This window comes from Lates calcarifer, linkage group LG16_LG22, assembly GCF_001640805.2.
Source record: "Lates calcarifer isolate ASB-BC8 linkage group LG16_LG22, TLL_Latcal_v3, whole genome shotgun sequence".
Classification (NCBI taxonomy): domain Eukaryota; kingdom Metazoa; phylum Chordata; class Actinopteri; family Centropomidae; genus Lates; species Lates calcarifer.
In genome coordinates, this window is record NC_066848.1 from 273,640 (window position 1) to 293,149 (window position 19,510).

A 19,510-nucleotide genomic window follows, 5' to 3' on the forward strand; every position below is an offset into this window, starting at 1 on the left:
GTCTCCTTTTGTGTGACACTAACCAATCAGGTGCTGAGGGCCGTCACCGTGAGGTCGGAGCATCAGAGATAAAGCTGAGATTATTCTGAAAATGTTTATTATGTCTTGGTTATTATGTTATATGAAAGTTCTGGTGAGAGGAGAATTAAATAAACTATGCAAAGATCTTGAAAATACCCAGAATCCTCGGAGGGTAAATGTTTTAGTCAACGTCAGACGTCGTCCATGAGGCGGTTTCCTGGAGTCAGGTTGTGTTGAAGGTGGATGTTCTGCTCTGACAGACGGAGAAAGGCCTTTTGTGTTCACTGTGAATTAATTATTCTGGTTCCTCCTCTGTCTCTTCTTCTCATCCATTCATTCCTTTTCCTCTATCTGTCCTTTCTTATCTCTTCCTCTCTCCACCACTTCCCTCTCTCTCGGTTCTGTTTGCTTCAGTGAACAAGTTGCTTCTACATGACTCTCCCTCCCTTTCTCGTAATAGCTCTCTCTCTCTCTCTCCCTCTTTTTCTCTCTCACGTGCCCTCTCCCCACCCCTTCTCTCTCTCTCTCTCTCTCTCTCTCATCCATTAGCAGAAAGAACAGATCACCGACAGACGAGAAGAGACGAGACGACCGAGGCAGACGGAGCAGCAGCAGTAGAGGAAGGAGAAGAAGAGGAAGAAGAAGGAGGGACAGAAGAGCAGAGAGAAAACGAGAGGAAGATAGAAGAAGAGAGGAAACGCAGAGCATCATGGACGTTCTGAAGAAGGGATTCTCCATGGCGAAGGATGGAGTGGTGGCCGCCGCCGAGAAGACGAAGGCCGGAGTGGAGGAGGCCGCCGCCAAGACCAAGGAGGGGGTCATCTATGTCGGTGAGAGGAAGGATGGATGGATGGATGGATGGATGAAAAAGTAAAGGAGAAAGTGAGGATAGAAAAAAACAGGTGGAGAAAAAGAAAAAGAGGGGCTGATGGAGAGATGAGGAAGGATGGATGAAGTGAAATTCAACACCAAACTGTGGTGGATGAAGAGAGGGATGGAGGGATAGAGAGGTGGAGGAGAAGAAGCTGAACGCTGAAATATTAAAAAATCAGAAAAAAGAGGTGGGAGAGAGAGAGAGAGAGAGAGAGAGAGAGAGAGGGATGAAAAATGCATTTGAAGAACGGATGGATGGATGGAGGGATCAAACTTCACATTAAAGTTTTAGCTCTGGTGACTTGTTTTTTAATGAAAAATGATGGAGGGATGGTTGGAGGACAAGAAGCTGAATCTTAAAATATTAAAATCAGAAAAAGAAATGTGATAGAAAAGAGACGGGGGTGAAAAGTAAAATTCATCAGGACACTGTGAGGGGAAGAATGGATGGATGGAGGGATGAAGGGAGGGAGAGAGAGACAGGAGGAGGGATGGAAGGATAAAAAAGGAAATAAAAGTTAACTTTCACATCAAAATGCACAAAGATCTTCAGGTGGAAAATGAAAAAAGGAAGGGTGGAGGACGAGTGAAATTCAACAACAAAGTGATAGGTGAAGGGAGGGATAGAAGGATGGAGGGAGCGACGGGTGGAGGACAAGAAACCGAGTCTTAAAATATTCAAATGAGAAAGAAAAGAGAAAAGAGAGAGAGAGGTGGAGGAAAAGTGCAATTCATCATGACACCGGGAGTTTATCTGACTGAAAATGACAGAAAAGATGGAGGGATGGACAGAGTGATAGGTGGAGGACAAGAAGATGAATCTTAAAATATTAAAATCAAATTAAAGTGAAAAGAGAAAAGAATTTTAAAATATTTAAGTCAGAAGAAAGAGATGAAAAGTGCAATTCATCCTGACACTCAGAGAGGAGGAATGGACGGATGGAGGGATGAGAGGAGAGATAGAAGGGCGGGGGGGGGGGGGGTGGAGGAATAAAAGAAATCTGACATCAAAGTGTTCAGATAAATTTCAGATGTGAGGTTTTTATTTTAGTGGAAAGAAAAAGAGGAAGTGATGAACAGATGGAAAGAGCGATGGAGGGGTGGAGGACGAATGTAATTCAACACCAAAGTAGGGAGGATGAGGGGAGGGATAGAAGGATGGAGGGAATGATAGGTGGAGGACAAGAGGATGAAATTTTATACTATTTAAATCAGAGAGAGAGATGGAGGAGAAGAACAATCCATCATGACACTGCATGAAATTCAAGGCTGATGTAGGAACGAGGGAAGAATGGATGGATGAAAGATGGAGAGATGAAGGGAAGGATGATGGAAGAGGAGGAGAAATACTTTTGGTGAAAGTGAAGGAGGGATTAGATGAACAGATGAAGAGATGGATGGAGGACGAGTGAAACTCAACAACAACTTTAAGGGAGGGATGGAGGGAGTCATGGCGGACGACAAGAATCAGGAAGAAAGGTAAAAAGGAAAGAAGGAATGAGGGAAAGATGGAGAGATGAATGGAAGGATAGAAGGACAGAGGACAGATGGAGGCAGTGGTATTCCAGCAGCTCCCAGTTAAATCCCTGTTTTTGTCAATGGAGTCTGGTACTGATATGTAGAGATGATCTCTGGTTAAACTAAAAGCTCTGTCTCTGTAGGAATCCTGTCTTAATGTTGTCAGACTCTAAGGATAGGATACACACCTGTAACACAGCTGAAGCAGGAAGTGCTGCCGCGGTAACAAACACAACAAACTTCTTGATATCTCCGTCAGTTTTCTGATGATGAACTCTGGTTTTTAACTGATCTCCAGTTCAGCTTCACTCTGAACTCTCTGGGTCTGATTCCAGCAGTTGAATCCTCTGACTCTCACTCAGTTAGAGGGAGATCCAACCTGAAGAACAACAATTACACAGAGAAACAACAGGTGATCAGGGATCGTCCCAATGGTACAAATGAAAACAATCTATATTTACTGTCCAGTTAAAGATAAATGATCAAGCTGAGCGATCAGGAAACACTTTAACCAACTCATCCACTGAACCAGAGGAAACAGCTGCAGGTCTGAAAACAGCTCTGTTCTTCAGTAATCACAGAGTTCACATCAGAACAAATCTCTCTCTTGGCAGTTCAGCAAAAATTCACTTTGATCAGACGACAACATTTCTTCATCCTGTTCCCTCAGTAATGAAGCAATGATGATCTTTCACCTGACCCAAGTTTTCTGTTGGTCAGTTGTTCAGTGGTGGGCAAACAGCGGCCTGTGGGCCAAATCCAGGCCCCACAGTGAAAACTGAAATTCTCTTTTTCACAGTTGAAACAGAAAATGATTCTTGTCCAGTGAGTTTTACACAAACACAACCTGCTTTGCCTCGGCTAAAACCAAAGCATTTCTCTGAGAAGATAAAGGTGGTCTCAATCAGTGGACGAGGTGAGAAACTTTTTCCTTTTAGTTTCTTTGCACAAAAAATATTCAAGCAAACCAAATGCATTACTACAAACCATGAGTGGAACAAAGGATATTTTTTCCATTGGTTTTTTGGCGTTGGATTCAGACAGTCTGCACCTGAACATCCTGCCTCCATTCTGTAGCTGTACCTTCATGTTTGAGGTAAAATTAAAGCTGCACTAACAGATGTTTTATAGAAACAAGCAGTGAATGCACCACTGATACATCATCACATTTTAAGTTAAAGTGTCATTGTTCCCTAAAGGTTTTATCCTCTGTGACCTTTCGGGACATTTCAGACTCAGCTTGTTGGCAAAGCAGATCAGGGATGATTGCTAAAGATGAAAACACAATAATACAATAATAATTTATCGATTACAGTCCAACTTCAGTGGCAGAAAAAAAAAAACAAAAAGAAAAGAGCCATTAGAGGAGATAAAACCTGCGGCCTGATCAAATATGCATCACATCTGGTTATAAGCTTCTTCCTGTAACTGATTTAATGTCCAGTGAATCCTCCTTCACTCTGCTGCCTGTTTGGAAACAGCTGCTGTGTTTCCACACACTGTGTTTCTATGTTGTAAGACAGTGAATCACAGACTGTGTTCACTCAGACAAAGACTCTGTTCAGTCTGATCCGTCACATGTCCGACCGGCACAACGCCCACTGGGAGAACTATCACTGAATCTGCCACTGCTGGATGAAGTTTTACCAAAGTTAAAACAGAGGTACCGCTCTGAAGAAACAACCTTTACAGGCCCTGCACTGAAAATATTATACTCCTGTGATTCAGCTGATGTGTCTGCAGGAAAACACACACTCCTTAGCAGATGTGTAACGATTCAACTGCCTCATGATCAATATCGGTTCAATACTCGATACAGGGCCCACGATTCGATACACTCACGATACATCTAAGGATTTATTGAAGAAAGAGTGAAAACAAACTAAAATCTCTCTCAGTGTAAACTGCAAAAAGAAAATCTCTTTGTTGCCAGTTAAAATGTAAAAATCACTCCCCAATGTCAGGGTCCTCCTCCAGCAGGAAGACAAACCCACCAAGCCACCAAGCCTGCTCAGAAACGTCTGGAGGAACACGACATGATGTAACGCAGTAAAAAGTATTAAGCGGCATCAGATGGAAAAGTACTTGAGTAAATGTACTTAGTTACATCCCACCACTGAAATCTGGGCCAAAGAGCAAGTCGGGTGTTGCAGTCAGCTGCAGTTCCTCTAATGTCCACTAGGCGCTGCTCCACAGATATGAAGGGTAACAGGAAAACAAACAGCTCTAAATCTGAAGAAAAGTAAACACAGTCAGAAGTGAGAGTAAAATACAGACGTACAGAGCAGAGAACAGGCTTCATGAAGCGACTGCTGGCTGTCTCGGTGTAAACTGGGTGACATGAATCAATAATTCAGAGAGCAGCTGAGCTCAGTTCAGAAACCAGGTCAGATCCAGATTCACTCTCAGACTGCTCCGACTAAAACAGCTGCTGAAAATCTCAACTTCATTTTATTCCCTCAGATCTGTTTTTCTACTGAACAGAAGACAAGTTGCAGTGAATCTGATATTTTTGTTTCTGATCTGATGTGAGCCTCTTTCATCCCATAAAATCTCAAATAAAAGAAAATGTCAAACAGAGAAACTGCTCTTTAACAGAAACACTTCAGGTCACTTTTAGTTTTACTTTACAAATGTTTGACCTTTAACACCAAGGTAAGACATTATACCACTGAAGCTGCTAGAAAGCCTCTAATCTGAAACATATGCAAGACATGTATTTATGTATGATCAAATATAAGGCTGAAGGCCCATCTCTAATACAGGACTGTTTGATTTGATGATATGTGCTCCTGTACCTGATTTATATTTGATTTAGTTCTGCTGTTTCTGCAACACAACAATCATCAGTCGACACGCCGGCGGTCTAAAGATGAAGAACGGCAGTGATGGAGGTGTTGATGAGTTGATGTTTGTTCTTTTACATTGAGAAAACATGACTTCCTCATGTTTCTCCTCCCTCTCTCTTCCAGGAAACAAGACAATGGAGGGAGTGGTGACGAGTGTTAACACAGGTAAACAAACTGCTTCACACATCAAACATTTCTTGGTCGTTCTATCCTCTACATACAGAACAGTTAAAATCCTTTTCAGACAACTTTTCCCAATGTCAGGAGTTAATTTAGTCGATGTCCAATGTGAGAGATGAAACTAAAGCTTCAGGAGACCGTGAAGTGAGAACTGAGGAAGAAGTACAAAATATTGTAAAGGCAGCGAAGTGCAGGACACACTAAAAGATTTTAAATATCTTAACCAATTTAGAAAACATGAGAGATCAAACACAAGGACAGATCATGTCAGATTGTCACAGTTGTGTTCTTGTAGTGTGTGATGTGCAGAGAGAAGACCAACACAGCCACACCACACACTAACAGATTCACCACCAACAACCAGAGTCTGACCTCTCACAACTCCACATCTGACCACTTCAGAGGAAACAAACATGGCAGATGATGAGCAGGAAGAAGTGATGATACTACTCCGATCGTCTTCAGAGCAGATCAGGGAGGGTAACATCAGTCTTAACACACCTCACACTACAGGAGAATCAGATTATCAGACCTGAGGACTCTGATCAGGAGAGGGAACTGTGAGACTGTTGAGGATAGAGAGGGACGCCCCTGTTCTGATAGGGTTTTGGAGCTGGTTCCACAAACCAGAACAGTCTGGACTGAGACACCTTGTGTGCAGGGATGGTGATGCCAGACGACAATCCTTGGAGGAACACAGTGGATGTTGTTGTGATGCAAGGATCCTGAAATCCTCAGAGAGAATCAGATGCTGTAGACAGTCCAGAACAGACCTGAAGAGGCTTCACAGAGGTGTCCCACAGGTGGGACAGTGGATTTCAAGACGTTAATGTACATTAAAAAACGTACACTTTGTTCCCTGTTGTCCAGTTGCCCAGAAGTCGACCGAACAGGCCAACATCGTCGCTGACACTGCAGTTTCTGGAGCCAACGAGGTCGCCCAGGCAGCGGTGGAGGGGGTGGAGAACGCAGCTGTGGCGAGCGGATTCGTCAGCACGGTGAGTGATGTCACGTCACATGACCCCAGACCGGCGCTAATGTGTTTTTATTTCTGTTAATTAAAATGATCTATTAAATATTTAAATCTTATTTTCGTTTTTTGTTCACTTTATCTGAATATTTAATTTTAGTTTTAAGCTCATTCAGTCAGTTTCTTCAGTTTAAAAAAAACCTTTTAAGTTTATTTAGACCAAAAAAAGAACATTATTCTGATTTATTTACATTAGTATTTCACTTTGTTTAGAAAATAGAAAATTTTCCATATTGTCATAACTATATGTAGCATAACAGCAAACAGTTCCCACAGTAATTGTTATAATTTGTCTTGATACCTTAATTTTTTTTGTCTTTCCTCATTCACAAATCTCTGGTGATTGGCTGTGAACAGGAGGAGGCGGGACCAGTGGCTGAGGAGGTGCCTGATTGGTTGGGGGGTGGGGGGGTTAAGCGACTGACTGATTGCATGGCTTGATGCTCGTTGCCTGAAATGATTTTCTGACTTAAAATGCCTTTCAGGACTCACAGATGTTTTAACAAAGATTTTAACAAAATGGGAAAATATTTTTCATTTCAAACACCCAGAAAAACACGACCTCAGTATCCTTGATGGTGGCTATGGCCGTACTTTAACGCATAAATAACCAGAGATGTCTAATTATTTTGGGGATCAATGGTGTTAAAAGCTGCAATAAGACCAAACGTTCTCATTTAGGCCACAATTCTAATAAAAATAACTTCTGAAAATTTTGACTTTTATTTGCATTACTGATATTTAGGCAAGCTGCTAATTTCAATGTGTGATGATGTTTTCACTCATATACAACTAACAAAGCATGAAGGAGAAGGATGCATGGTACGTCGTTAACGAAAATGTGATGTCCACCTTTATGCTGATGACACTCTTCTCTATTCTACTAACAACTGAACATTTCAAAGAAAGAAAGAAAATGTATTTGTATATTTGGTGGTGATTCAAAATAAATCAACACAGGACTGTGATGGATAGACAGATATTAATTATTACCCCGATGATGGAAATTCACTACAATCAACCTACTGTGACAGCTTTTCATTGTGATGGACGATAAAATCATAAATCGTTCTATCGCTACTCATCCTGTTACTTCCAGTTATAGGGATGAACTCAGTAAAATCCAGCCTTTCCTTCATTGTGACTGCCTTTAAATAACAGGCACTGTCCAAATGTGTTCCTTTTTTAAAACTGAGTTAACACAGGCTACTTGTTTTGGGGCTGATGTAGCTTTGTTTATGGATGGATCTGTATCAGTCATGTGACCTCTGTTCTCTCTCCCCTGCAGGCTGACCTCCCAAAAACAGAAGCAGGAGGTGAACAGACTGAACAGGCTGCACAGTAGGTGAGGAAACTGCAGAAAATCACATTTCAACCTGTTTCACTTGTGTACAGAAGATTTGAATTGAACAAACCAGGCCATTGTGGGTCAGTACAGAGCCCATACAACTTTACCTGGTAACAGTGAAATGAACACTGTTTAAAATATCACATGTTCTCTTCACATTTGTGAATTATTTCTAATGTAATTTCATTTTCTCTCTCAGACTCTGCCGTCACAGAAGACGAACAACTGAGGAGAAACTTAACATTTTAGCCGTCGCTCGACGCTTTGACCTCTGACCCTCCCGAACCCTCAGAGATGCTTTATCTACCGCGTGTAACTTAGCCACATTAACCAATAGAAATCCCCATCCTCCCTCCTGTTGCCATGGTTACACAGCCTCTGCATCATACTCGTCACTCATCACACACACACAGACACACACACACACACAGATTTGTTTAATCAGGTCAGATTTGTTTGCTCTCAGCTGATTGGTCGGTGTGAGATGAGTCAAGTGTCCTAGAAACCCCACCCACTTTGTGTCAATCAAGCTGACCCCGCCCCCTGACAGACAGGTATCTGAAGCCTTTTAAATGCATGTCGCTTTACTGACACACACTTAATACACTAGAAAACACACAAACTAATGATGAATCCTGTAGTTTACACACACACACAGTCTGTTGTTGCAGAGGTGATTTCTTCTTTTATAAAAACAACAGAAGTGAAATAAAGTTTGAAATCCACCTGCACGAGTTTGTTTCTTCTTCACTGTTAGAATAAATGAGCTGCTGCACTGGACCAACAACACGTCCCAACAGTGGTTTTAAAACATGCTGTGTCATTTCCTGTCTTAAATATGTAAAGATGCAGTAACAAACTCCGGCCAATAGAGGACAGTATAACACCAGCTCCTACACTGACCGTTCAAACCACAGGAACATTTTCAGGTATCAGAAAATCCTCAGGAGCTACTGGAAACATCTGGATGTGATGTCACAGCTTCTTTGTGATTGGCCAGTTCTGAACAGGAAGAGGAAACACTGAGAACACCGTCAGTTTCCTGTGATGGAGGGTTTGTGTCGGGACCTCGGCTGCAGAAACTGGGTCGGTCTGATTTATTCACACCATCACCACATCATCACGCTCCACTGCTCTTCACTCACAGACTAAATGTTTTCCTGTTCAGAAACAGCTGGTGACGAACTGACATCAGAACAGTGGAGCTCATCTGATCTGTTTCTATCTTGTTTCTATTTTCCTTCTATTTCCCTTTGTTCAAACTTCACTTTGGCTCATTCAGGAAAATATTCATGTAAGAGGATGTGAGTGTTTCTGCCACCACACCTCTGTCCAACAGCCGTGAATAAATCCACTGAACAGGTTTAAACGCCTGTAATTAAAGCGGCCTCACCCAGTTCAGACAGATTTTTGATGATACTTAAGCTGCTTATTAATTTACTTCTTGTTATAAAAATGTTCCTGCTTCAGCTAAAAATCACCTCAAATCTCTGCAGAGCGATAAACAGTCAGGACATTCCTCTGAACCTGCAGGTCTCCAGTGTTTCTTCTACAGAGCATTTTCACGTTTTACCTGACGTAACTGAAACTAACGACAAACCTGTTTCTCCGAGCAGCTGAAATATTTACCTGCTTTGTTTGTTGTGGAGCTCAGAGAGAGAAGAGGGTGTTTCCCCGACTGAGGCACGGCTACAAACAACGTGACCTCGACTTTCAAACAAGAAATATGAACAGTCGCTCTCAGAGCCCCCGACCTCTCAGCTGATCCACGATGATTGATCAGTCTGATTGATCAGAGTTCTGAGGCAGAAGGAGATGAGTTCATGAACGTTCAGTTCGTCTCTCTGACTGATTCTGCAGAAAGTTTGAAGTTAGTAACTTCTGTGGTTTTTCTGTTTCAGGTTGTTGAAAGTTAAAAGTCAGCTCAGTCTTACAGTTACTGTCTGATGTTCCAGAGGAAGGGTTTGATCCTGACCTGTGTTCACCTCTGAGAACAGAAGCACCTTAAAGTCTGATCTGACGTGGTCAGGGAGCCAGTGAAGGGAGGCTGGAATCAGAGTAATGTGGTCAAACCTTCGGGACGTCTTCCTGCAGCTTTCTGAACCATTCAGAGACTTTCAGCAGCAGCACGAGGCAGCTGGAAATCTAAACGTTACAGAGGTCGAGTCTCAAGGAGACAAAAGTGTGAATTAGAGTTTCAGCATCTGAAAAGACTGAATCCCTGCTTTGTTACGTAGAAAAGAGAGAGAGACACCAAAGAAATCACACAGTCATCAATGGATGTTGTTACTGTTGTTATGTTGTCAGGTTGTCCATCTCTCTGCACCGACACTGGGCTCTGATTCAAAAACTAACTTTATCTCTAACGTGGAAACACAGGAACATTTAACCATCAGTCACTGACAGGAAACAGCAGAGACACTGTTCAAGATGAAAACAGACAGAAACTGAATGTTGGAATAAATAACATGAGAGGAAAATACTACCAAATACTCAACACTAATGTGTTGACTTGTTCGTGGGTGAAACTACGACGGCGCGTCACTTTAAATGCTGCTGCTGCAAGGAATCATGGGACATCACTCCTGTGTCTCCTCTGCTGAAGGAGATAAGGTAGGAAGCAGTGAAGGAGACCTGGACCAGGTCTGATCAGGTGTAAGACTCAGAGACTTCAGATCATGGACTCTGTCATGGAGGAGGAGGTAACCATGGAAACCTGCGTCCTCCTCCCACAGACAGCAGACTGGTCTTGTTTTGTATGTCAGGTCGGGTCAGGCGGAGCTGCTGGCACGAACACACAAAGACATGTTCAGGTGCTGCTGGGTGGAGTCACACACAGGTGAGAGTACACCTGCCCCTCAGGCAACACCTGTACTCAGCAGCCAAATCTCCTCCACACCAACAACAACAGGCTGAACAGAAAACTGTGATGGACGGCTGATCTGACTGCACAGATGAAACGATAGTTTATCTCTGAGGGCAGTGACACGTAAACACCTGGACAGGTTAAAGGCAACATGAATATTAAATCAGCTGTGATGCTGTTTCTGCTGTGTCTTTCTCTTACTGCCCAGAGACTGAAGTTTAACCTACTGAATAAACTTCAGTCACATTCACAAACATCACTGCACTGCTCATCATCAGCATGGACGTCTCCTTCACTGCTTCCTCTCTTATCTCCTTCAGCAGAGGAGACACTGGAGCTTCCTTTAGGAAAGGACAGAATGACGTCCCATGATTCCTTGCAGCAGCAGCAGCGTTTAAAGTGACGCACCATCACGGCTCAACCTTCTCCTTGTCCTCTCCTCCATGTTTATTCATTTCAGCGTTTCAGTGTCTGTTGTTTCCTGTCAGTAACTGATGGTTAAATGTTCCTGTGTCTCACCGTGTTAAAGTTTGTGAATCAGAGCCCAGTGTCAGTGCAGTCAGACTCTCTGAAATCATCCCCTCAGGGTGTTACTGAGAAAACAGGCTCAGAGGAATGGGACAGACTCACTGGAGGGGGGGGGGGGGGGGGGGGGTCAGTCCTCCTCACTCTCTCTGTGATGAGTCATTCAGCCTTTTTAGAATTCTTCTAGAGGGAGGAGAGGAAATAACAGTGTTTACCTGTTTGTCTGAGCCTGCAGTCAGTGCTCAGGGCCTCAGAGCTCCCTCTCCTCTGGACTGACTCATGTTTCCATGTAAAACACAATTAAGCCTTCCTCACCCTCATGTGTCAGACCTGTGCAACCGGTCGGCCGTGACACCTCACCTGATTCCTCTGCAGGGCGAGGACCGGAGAGGCGTCACCGCTGACACCTGCCTCTATAAGACCAAGCCTCCTCCATCCATCCACACACACTCTCTAAACACAACACACACACTCCAGTGGCCATGGGAGACTTCCTGAAGAACACGCTGGGTAACGATGGAATTGCAAAAATAGCTGGAGAGAAAGTGGGTGAGTATGAAAATATCCTGAGAGAGTTTTCACTTTCAGAGCAGGTTTGTTTCCTGTGGTTCAGACCAGATGAAGTTTCACTGTAAACCTGCAGACGTTTGATTTTTAAAATGTCCAAAGACGTCAGGCTTTACTGCATCGTCCTGGATTTATCACCTTTCCTCTGTATGATTCACATTACTGTCTCAGCTCTGTCCTCTAACAGCTTCAGACAGAATCGAACTTCACTTATAATCCTGCATCCTCCTTTTTTAAACTCTTCCTCTGCAGTGATCTCTGTCAGCTGACGTTAAAAGCATCAGAGTTTCTGGTTCAAACTTGTTTGTTTCAGTCAGGTTAAACTGAGCAGCTGTGTAGAGGAGTAGAAGTAGTAGAGGAGGACTGGAGCTCAGGTCTCACCTGCACAGACACAGTGTTATGATGAGTGTTCACCTGGAGCACAGACAGCCAGGTGTGAGCAGGTGAAGAGCGGCAGCCGGCAGGTTATCGATATGACAGCGAGCGTCTCCTGTTTGACCTCCGTCCAGCTGGTGGCGCTCTAGGCTGGAAACACATTAACTAATATCTAATAAGGAATATTATCGTCCTATAATCCTGATTTAAAGTGATTAAAAATAAACAGCAGCTTTCAGGAGGTTCAGACACCTGCTCTGCACCTTAAAGAGGTCGACAGGTGAACACTGCAGACAGATGGAATCAGTTCTTTGCAAACAAAGTACAGATGATTAGTTCTTCTTTCTGCTGAGTTCAGGAGCTTCAGGAGAAATTATTCTGAGTTTACTTAATCAAATGAAGACGTGTTGCTGCAGGCAAACTCGTTTCCCATGGCAACAGATGATTGACAAGTTGGAGACGAGTGTGAATTTGGTCACTTCTTTACAAAATGAATGAACAAGCATTTAAACCACTTTAAATAGAATTTATTTAAAACTAACTGAAAGAGTAAAAACCTACAGACATTAAAGGGGCCACATTTTCAGACTGTGACTCAAAAACCATCCAGAGACTTGGAAATGACGACACAGACACGAGGGACGGAAAATTTCCATGGGAAGTTAGGTTGAGGAAATTTGGAAATATTGAATTAGAAATGAGAAATGTGGGCTAATTTATACAAACTGTATCAAAACGTTTTGTCAGAGGCAGACGCTGCAAACTAATTTATTTCTATTATTTCTGACTAGAACTTTAATCAATTCAAAATATTCCAACTCAACCTTAGCAGATGCCTCAGTCACTTCCTGATCAGTCACGTGTCCTTCCCTGATTGGTCTCACTCTGATCATGTGACGAACAGCGGCAGCCTCGACCACCTAACTAAATGTAACCGTACCGAATTTCATTTGCACTATTTTCTACAGTCTACTTCCTGGTTCCAGTGGTCATGTGATCTGTGCGTTCATTATCGTCTGGAGGTTGTTTTTGAGTCCTCCTGTTAAACTGAGAGCTGATCACAGAGCTGCCCTCACCTGGACACATCACCGTGTGACCTCACCAGGTGCAGAGGAACTAAAGAGCTGTTTGTATCTGCAGGTGGGCTGGTGGAGGACGCCGTGGGTAAAGCCCTGGGTGGAGGCAAGAAAGAGGGGGAGGAGAAGAAAGGAGGAGGAGGAGGAGGAGGAGGATTTGGAGTGGAGGACGCCCTCTCACTCGTTGGTGGAAAGAAAGACGACAAAGGAGGATTCGGCGTGGACGACGCCCTCTCACTCGTTGGTGGAAAGAAAGACGACAAAGGAGGATTCGGCGTGGAGGACGCCCTCTCACTCGTTGGTGGCAACAAGGAGGGAGGAGACGGAGGAGGTGAGTCCACAGCTGGAAACTTCAGCAGCTGTTTGTTGTGGTGTCTTTAATATTCTCTCTCTGTCTCAGGAGTGAAGAAAGCCCTTGGAGGACTGTTTGGATAGAAACCCTGCAGACCACGTCCTGAGGAAAACCTGCTCCTCTGGAAAACCTTCAGCTTTTTGAAAATGAAATAAGAAAATAATGTAACCATTAAGAATCATGCTCAGTCACGACTTACTGTTTAATCAGATGTGTTATCTCTGTTGGTTTTAAATTAAACACATTATCTTCACTGTCATGAATGAAAAGGTTCAAACTGTCTCCTGAGTTTCTCTGAGGTCTGTTCAGATCAGCATCATTTACTCATTAAACTGTTTGATCAAACTGCTGTTGGATTTTTTCACTGTTTGTTGCACAAACTTCAATCATCATCATCATCATCATCATCATCCATCATCATCATCATCATCATCACCATCATCATCACCATCATCACCATCATCATCATCACCACCATCATCATCATCATCACCATCACCATCATCACCATCACCACCATCATCATCATCATCACCATCATCACCATCATCATCATCACCATCATCATCATCATCACCATCATCATCATCATCATCACCATCATCACCATCATCATCATCATCATCATCATCTGTGTAAAAAAGGAGGTGATTTCAGACGCTACTGTTGAATTCAAAAGTTGGAAACAGAAGTTTTAATGTTAGTGAATAAAATGAAACATTAGGTCTTTCCTACAGAGATGTACTGTAGTGAAGGAGATAAAGTGTAGTCTGGTTAACGGTCAGGAGTTTAACCTCTGATTCGTTTGTTGACAGTTGTGGTAAAAGTGGATAAATTCAGTGAAGTGTTGCTGTCACATGTTCTCTGGATTCTTCCTTTATAATATGAGCTGGAAGGTTTGATCATCATCAGGATGTTTTACTTGCTCTGTCCCCAGGTGAGGAAAATAAAAACATGGACTTTTAAAGCCAATGAAAGCAGAGAGCTGATCCTAAAGCTTAGTTTAATAAGACCTGATGCTGGGACCTGAGCTGCAGTCTGTCTCTGCTGTTTACTTCACTGTCTGAAGGGAGATCAGTTAAATACGACTCCACTGAGCCTTATTAAACAGGACTCACCCTGAGCTCCTGTCAGTCTCCACTGACGTTCAGTCAGCTCTCACTGGGTCTCTGACACTGAAGGAAACTAAAAACGTTCAAGTTCTGAATGAAGTTCTGCAGCCTCAGTTTCCTCTGGTTTCTGAGTGGATTGTTGGGAGTTTTATTCTGAAAGGACATCAGAGATAATGATACACACGATGTGAAGTCTGTTTCCATCTGATGTGCTCGTTTTTGTGTTTTAGTTTTTCTCTTTGTTGAAATCAGGAAAATAAAAACCAAAACAAAGCAACAACAAAATACACAAGTAACAAAAAGCTTATTTCTTATTAAATCCTTATTAAACTGGTTCCCATGTTTTCTAAAACCATGTTAATGTATCATGAAGCCAAATAATCTGCTGCATGTTGAATAAATAATAAAACCCAAACTATGAACCTTTAACTCCTGGATCTTTTCAGGATTATTTCTTAATAAAAACAAGGAAATCTCTGCAGAGGAGAGGTTGAGTATTTTGAGCCCTGAGTCTCATCTGCAGGTCGTCCTCACAGACCTGGACCACTGACTGACCTGGATTTCCCCAGGCGGGTTTCTGTGTGTGTGTGAGTCATACAGAGGAGGGGAGAGACACACATTATTCTCTTTGTCTCAGTGTAACTTGACGAACCTGCTGCATCGGCTCCACAGACGCCTGTCAGTCAGAACTCAGGGCTCCAGCTGCACCTGACGTCACAACAACAGAAAACACACATTAACAGATAAACACAACAAACACACAACAGGCTGCTGTGAACTCAACAGCTCATTTCTCTGAATGAAGGTTTACTGCTGCTGAAAACAGAGCGTCAGGAGGAACAGGTCGGTCCTGTCTGAGGACACACCTGAGAGAGACTCAGCCTCACCTCCACCTGCCTGAAAACACACTCTCCCTCTGCAGACACAACAACAGACAACGACAGAACGACAGATCAGCAGAGATGAATAAAATCGCAGAATTCGTCGGGGAGAAAGTGGGTGAGTAGGAAAAAGAAAAACGAGTTCAAGAGGAACTGATTCGTCTTTTCATGGTTCTAATTTGCATGACTCACACACACAGTGTCAGGATTAGAGCTCGTATCTCTGAGTGTTGAGTTTCTGAGTTAAACTAAGTTCTCTGACAGAACGGAGTGAAAACAGCTGTTCATTAATGAGGACGTAGAGTGAGAGTCTCTCTCTCTCTCTCTCTGTCTCTCTCTCTCTCTGTCTCTGTGTTTATTATTCAGTCTGATGTAGGTTTGGTTTTTGAACGTCGGCCTTTGTCCTCCTCTGTGTGGGCTCCAGAGTTTCAGTTCTTCTTTATCAGCTCAGTGAAGCCACAGCTCTACACACCTGAACCTCCTGTGTGTCTGTAACCAGGTGTTCATTTACAGCTCAGGAGTTTGGATCCTTCTCCTGCTGAGTGGTTTTCCAGCAGGAGACAGGTGAAGTGAGTCTGTGTCGCTCTGCAGTTACTCCACCTGAACACCAGGTGGAGGTGGAGTTTCTGTGGCACAGAGCTGAGTTTCTTCATGTTAATAACCAGAGGTGAAACGATGCTGAGAGCTGTGTCCTGCAGTAATCTATTACTCTGTGAGTGATTACAGCTGCTTCTGTTCCGTCAGACGTCTGTTAACATCCCTCTCTCTCCCTCCCTCTCTTTATTCATCAGTCTCTGGAGCTCTCAGCTCTTTGACAGGTTTTCCTCTCGTCGTTTTCAGTCTGTGGCAGCAGAACGTGTCGCAGCAGCTTCAGCTGAACTAAACCAACACTTTAAAGGCTGATTCACTCTGAACGCCTCACTGCACAGACTGGAAAACACGCGTTAGCCGAGCAACAGAACAAGGCTACAAACAACCCACAATGCAACGCTCTAAAACACTGTAGCTCCTGGTACTCGCTCTGTTTTTAGGAGAGAAAATTAAATATTATTTAATATTAAAGCTCATATTACTGTCCTGCTGATAGATGTTGAACATGGAATCACTGTGACGCAGAAAAGAGAGAGAGAGGAGGAGAAGGTGAATGACCTCTGACCTCACTGAGGCGGGGGGGGGGGGGGGGGGGACACAAACTGAATGGTGTCCTGATGTTTCAACAACAGTTTTCTATGAAGATGAAGCTCGTCTTTTTGTTGCGTTCCTAATGTTCAACAGCTGTTTCTCACCTGTTTCAGAGACGTGACTGTGTCATCCAGGCTGCATTAGTCTGTGTTTATCTCTGCAAACAGAAGTTAGTTCACAGAATTACAGAATATTCACACAATGAGCTTCACATGCTGTGATTCACTCGAGATGAATTATACATTAATAACAGAACAATTAACTTAATATCAAAGAGTTAAACACCAAATAAAACATCAGTCTAATATTCAGACACAGAACCAACAGCCCTGTTACGGTGGTTAATGGCGCCCTCTGCTGGATCCATTCAGACTGAGACAATAATTCTGTTTGTTGAAGTGATGCTAGCAGACTGGTTATAAATCATGGTCATCAATCATCATCTGACTTATTGAACAAAAACAAAAACAAAATATGTTTTAAACAATATCATATCAATGCAGGAGAACTACATTCAGACAGTAACTCTGCCTGGGTTATCAGTCTGACACTGGATGGAGATCATGTTGGCTAGCAGGCTAACATTAACTTGTTAGCTAGGCAACTAGCTAGTTACTTCGCTCAACTAGCATCATAGTGGTCAGGAGCTAATTAACATAGAAGTGGGGAAAGTCCACTGGTTACCTGTATTCACCTGTATTCACCTGTATTTACCTGTATTCACCTGTATTCACCTGTATTTACCTGTATTCACCTGTATCACTCTTCGGTGGATTTAGCTTCCGGTTTGTTGACAGAATCAAAGAACCGCCGTTTTGACCAAAGAGTTTACAGTAAAGACAAGAGAGTTCACTCCACCCACCGACACGCAAGCAGTGACGCAGTGACCGAATGAGGAAGTTGATGATCTTTTCGTTGTATAACATCGGTTATTTATAGTTAATTATTTCACTTCTTTTATCACAAACACCCGCAGACCTCAGAAAGTGAGTATGGTCATGCTGCGGGTCAAAACAACCCGGAAATGTCCCGGTTCTCCGGCCTAACTGTCCGCCGCTTTAATACAAGTGTTTTAAAAGTCACATTTCACCAAACTGTGGAGCGGGAATAATTATTCAGCTCCTACCTTTTCATCAACGCAAATGAACACAGATAAGTCCACCCGAGGTGAGCAGGAGAGCAGCTAACAGTTAGCACATCTGAGGCCGAGACGCTAGCTTCTTCCCACGAGAAAAAACTCCCACAGTTCTCAGCGGCTGTGACGTCATATCGTTTTAATCTAATCACTTTTGTGAGTAAAAAACACCAAAACAACGATGTTCAAATACTGTTACCAACAAGTCCTACATTTACAGCATACTTCAGTAAATGTACACAAGTATTATCAGCGTTATGTAGTTAAACTACCACAGTAAAAGTACTTCCTGTAGTTAAAGTATGACACTAAAAGTACTTCCTGTATTAAAGGGTCATAATAAAAGTACTTCCTGTAGTTAAAGCGCTGGTTTAACTCAGTTGTACTTTTGTATTTTTAATGTATAATCTCAGCCTGTGAAGTAGCTCCAGCTGTCAGATAAATGTGGTGTAGAAGATAAAGTAGCAGAAAGTGCTACTGTTGTATTTAGTGAACTCGTGTTTAAAGGTTCAACTTGTCAAACTTTTTCTTCCCTTCGTCTCCTTGTTGCTGCAGACAGACAGAAATAATCCTGTCATTTACTTTCAAAGTGACATAAACTGATTTGTAAACAAACAGGTGATTGGAGCTTTAGTCAAACTCTGACTCATTTACTGTCAAATATTTTCTCATCTTTGTCCTGTGAGGTAAACTCCGCCCTGTTCCAGGCAGCTCAGGTGTTTTTAAACCTGAGTCTTCCAAGAGTATGGTCCCTGTCAATCATTCCCACCCAAACAATAAGAGAATAATACCAGTGTTACTGTTCAAAACAAACAGACATGGTTTTCATGTGAAGCAGTGTGAACTGACTGGTGGTGTTTGTTGTGCAGGAGACATGGTGGAGGATGCAGTGAAAGGTGCTCTGGGATTTGGTGACAAAGACAAAGATAAAGACAAAGACGATAAGAAAGGAGGAGGATTCCTCTCCATATTTGGAGGCGACAAGGACAAAGAGAAGAAGAAGAAGGAGAAGGAGAAGGAGAAAGGAGGACTGTTCTCATTTGGACACGACAAGAAGAAAGAGGAGAAAAAAGGAGGATTCTTCTCTGATCTGTTTGACAAAGACGACGACGACAAGGAGGAGAAGAAATCAGGATTCGCAGGTCTCTTTGCTGAACAGCAGGGGGCAGGCACTGAAGGAAACGAGGGAGAAGCTGCAGGTGGAGGTGGAGGACACAGTGTTGGAGTATCTGATGGAGGTGTGTATGGGCTCTGAGGTACAGAGACTGTCCTCTAGGAAAAACCTTTCTCTCCTGCAGCTTTGTTAAATGTTTCTTTGTCTCTTTTCTGTCCCAGATTTGTTCAATGACCTGATGGATGTGGCTGAGGAAACGTCCAAAGGGAATTAATTCATCAGACACCATCAAACCACATCCAGACCTGAGGAAAACCTCCATCAGCTGAAAGAGGATCAGCCTCTCCTCCGGTCCAGCTTCACCTGTAGACCTGAGCTCAGCTGTCAGGAGAGCTTCTCCAAAGACTGACTCAGTCTTCTCCTCACGTTTCTCTTGAACACGCCTCCTTCACAAAGTCACAAGATTCATCCAAAGGGAAAAAGGAAAATACAGAACTTTCATCTGT

General features: G+C 43.0%; 2 protein-coding genes and 1 long non-coding RNA gene across 4 annotated transcripts; 2 read left to right on the plus strand and 1 right to left on the minus strand.

Moving 5' to 3' along the window:
- Nucleotides 1-564: 564 nt before the first annotated feature.
- Nucleotides 565-8,544, plus strand: LOC108892626 (synuclein). 2 transcript variants are annotated; one of them, XM_018690290.2, is made up of 6 exons: nucleotides 567-851; nucleotides 5,385-5,426; nucleotides 6,312-6,439; nucleotides 6,829-6,855; nucleotides 7,760-7,816; nucleotides 8,019-8,544. In XM_018690290.2, exons 1-5 carry the CDS (start codon nucleotides 731-733, stop codon nucleotides 7,814-7,816), a joined length of 375 nt encoding a protein of 124 aa, XP_018545806.1. In that variant the 5' UTR covers nucleotides 567-730; the 3' UTR covers nucleotides 8,019-8,544. The 2 variants fall into 2 exon arrangements, with proteins under 2 accessions (XP_018545807.1, XP_018545806.1); XM_018690291.2 differs by lacking the exon at nucleotides 6,829-6,855 and having other exon boundaries at nucleotides 565-851.
- Nucleotides 8,545-11,605: 3,061 nt separating this feature from the next.
- LOC108892627 (uncharacterized) lies at nucleotides 11,606-13,849 on the plus strand. Its single transcript, XM_018690292.2, has 3 exons — nucleotides 11,606-11,759; nucleotides 13,293-13,559; nucleotides 13,629-13,849. The coding sequence occupies exons 1-3, from the start codon at nucleotides 11,693-11,695 to the stop codon at nucleotides 13,661-13,663; spliced, it is 369 nt and encodes a 122-aa protein (XP_018545808.1). The 5' UTR covers nucleotides 11,606-11,692; the 3' UTR covers nucleotides 13,664-13,849.
- A 223-nt stretch (nucleotides 13,850-14,072) lies between these two features.
- LOC127143419 (uncharacterized) lies at nucleotides 14,073-18,753 on the minus strand. Its single transcript, XR_007814803.1, has 4 exons — nucleotides 17,882-18,753; nucleotides 16,860-16,912; nucleotides 15,345-15,400; nucleotides 14,073-14,845 (listed from the first exon to the last, which is right to left on the minus strand). It is a non-coding gene; the product is annotated as an uncharacterized LOC127143419 (long non-coding RNA).
- Between the last annotated feature and the right edge of the window lie 757 nt (nucleotides 18,754-19,510).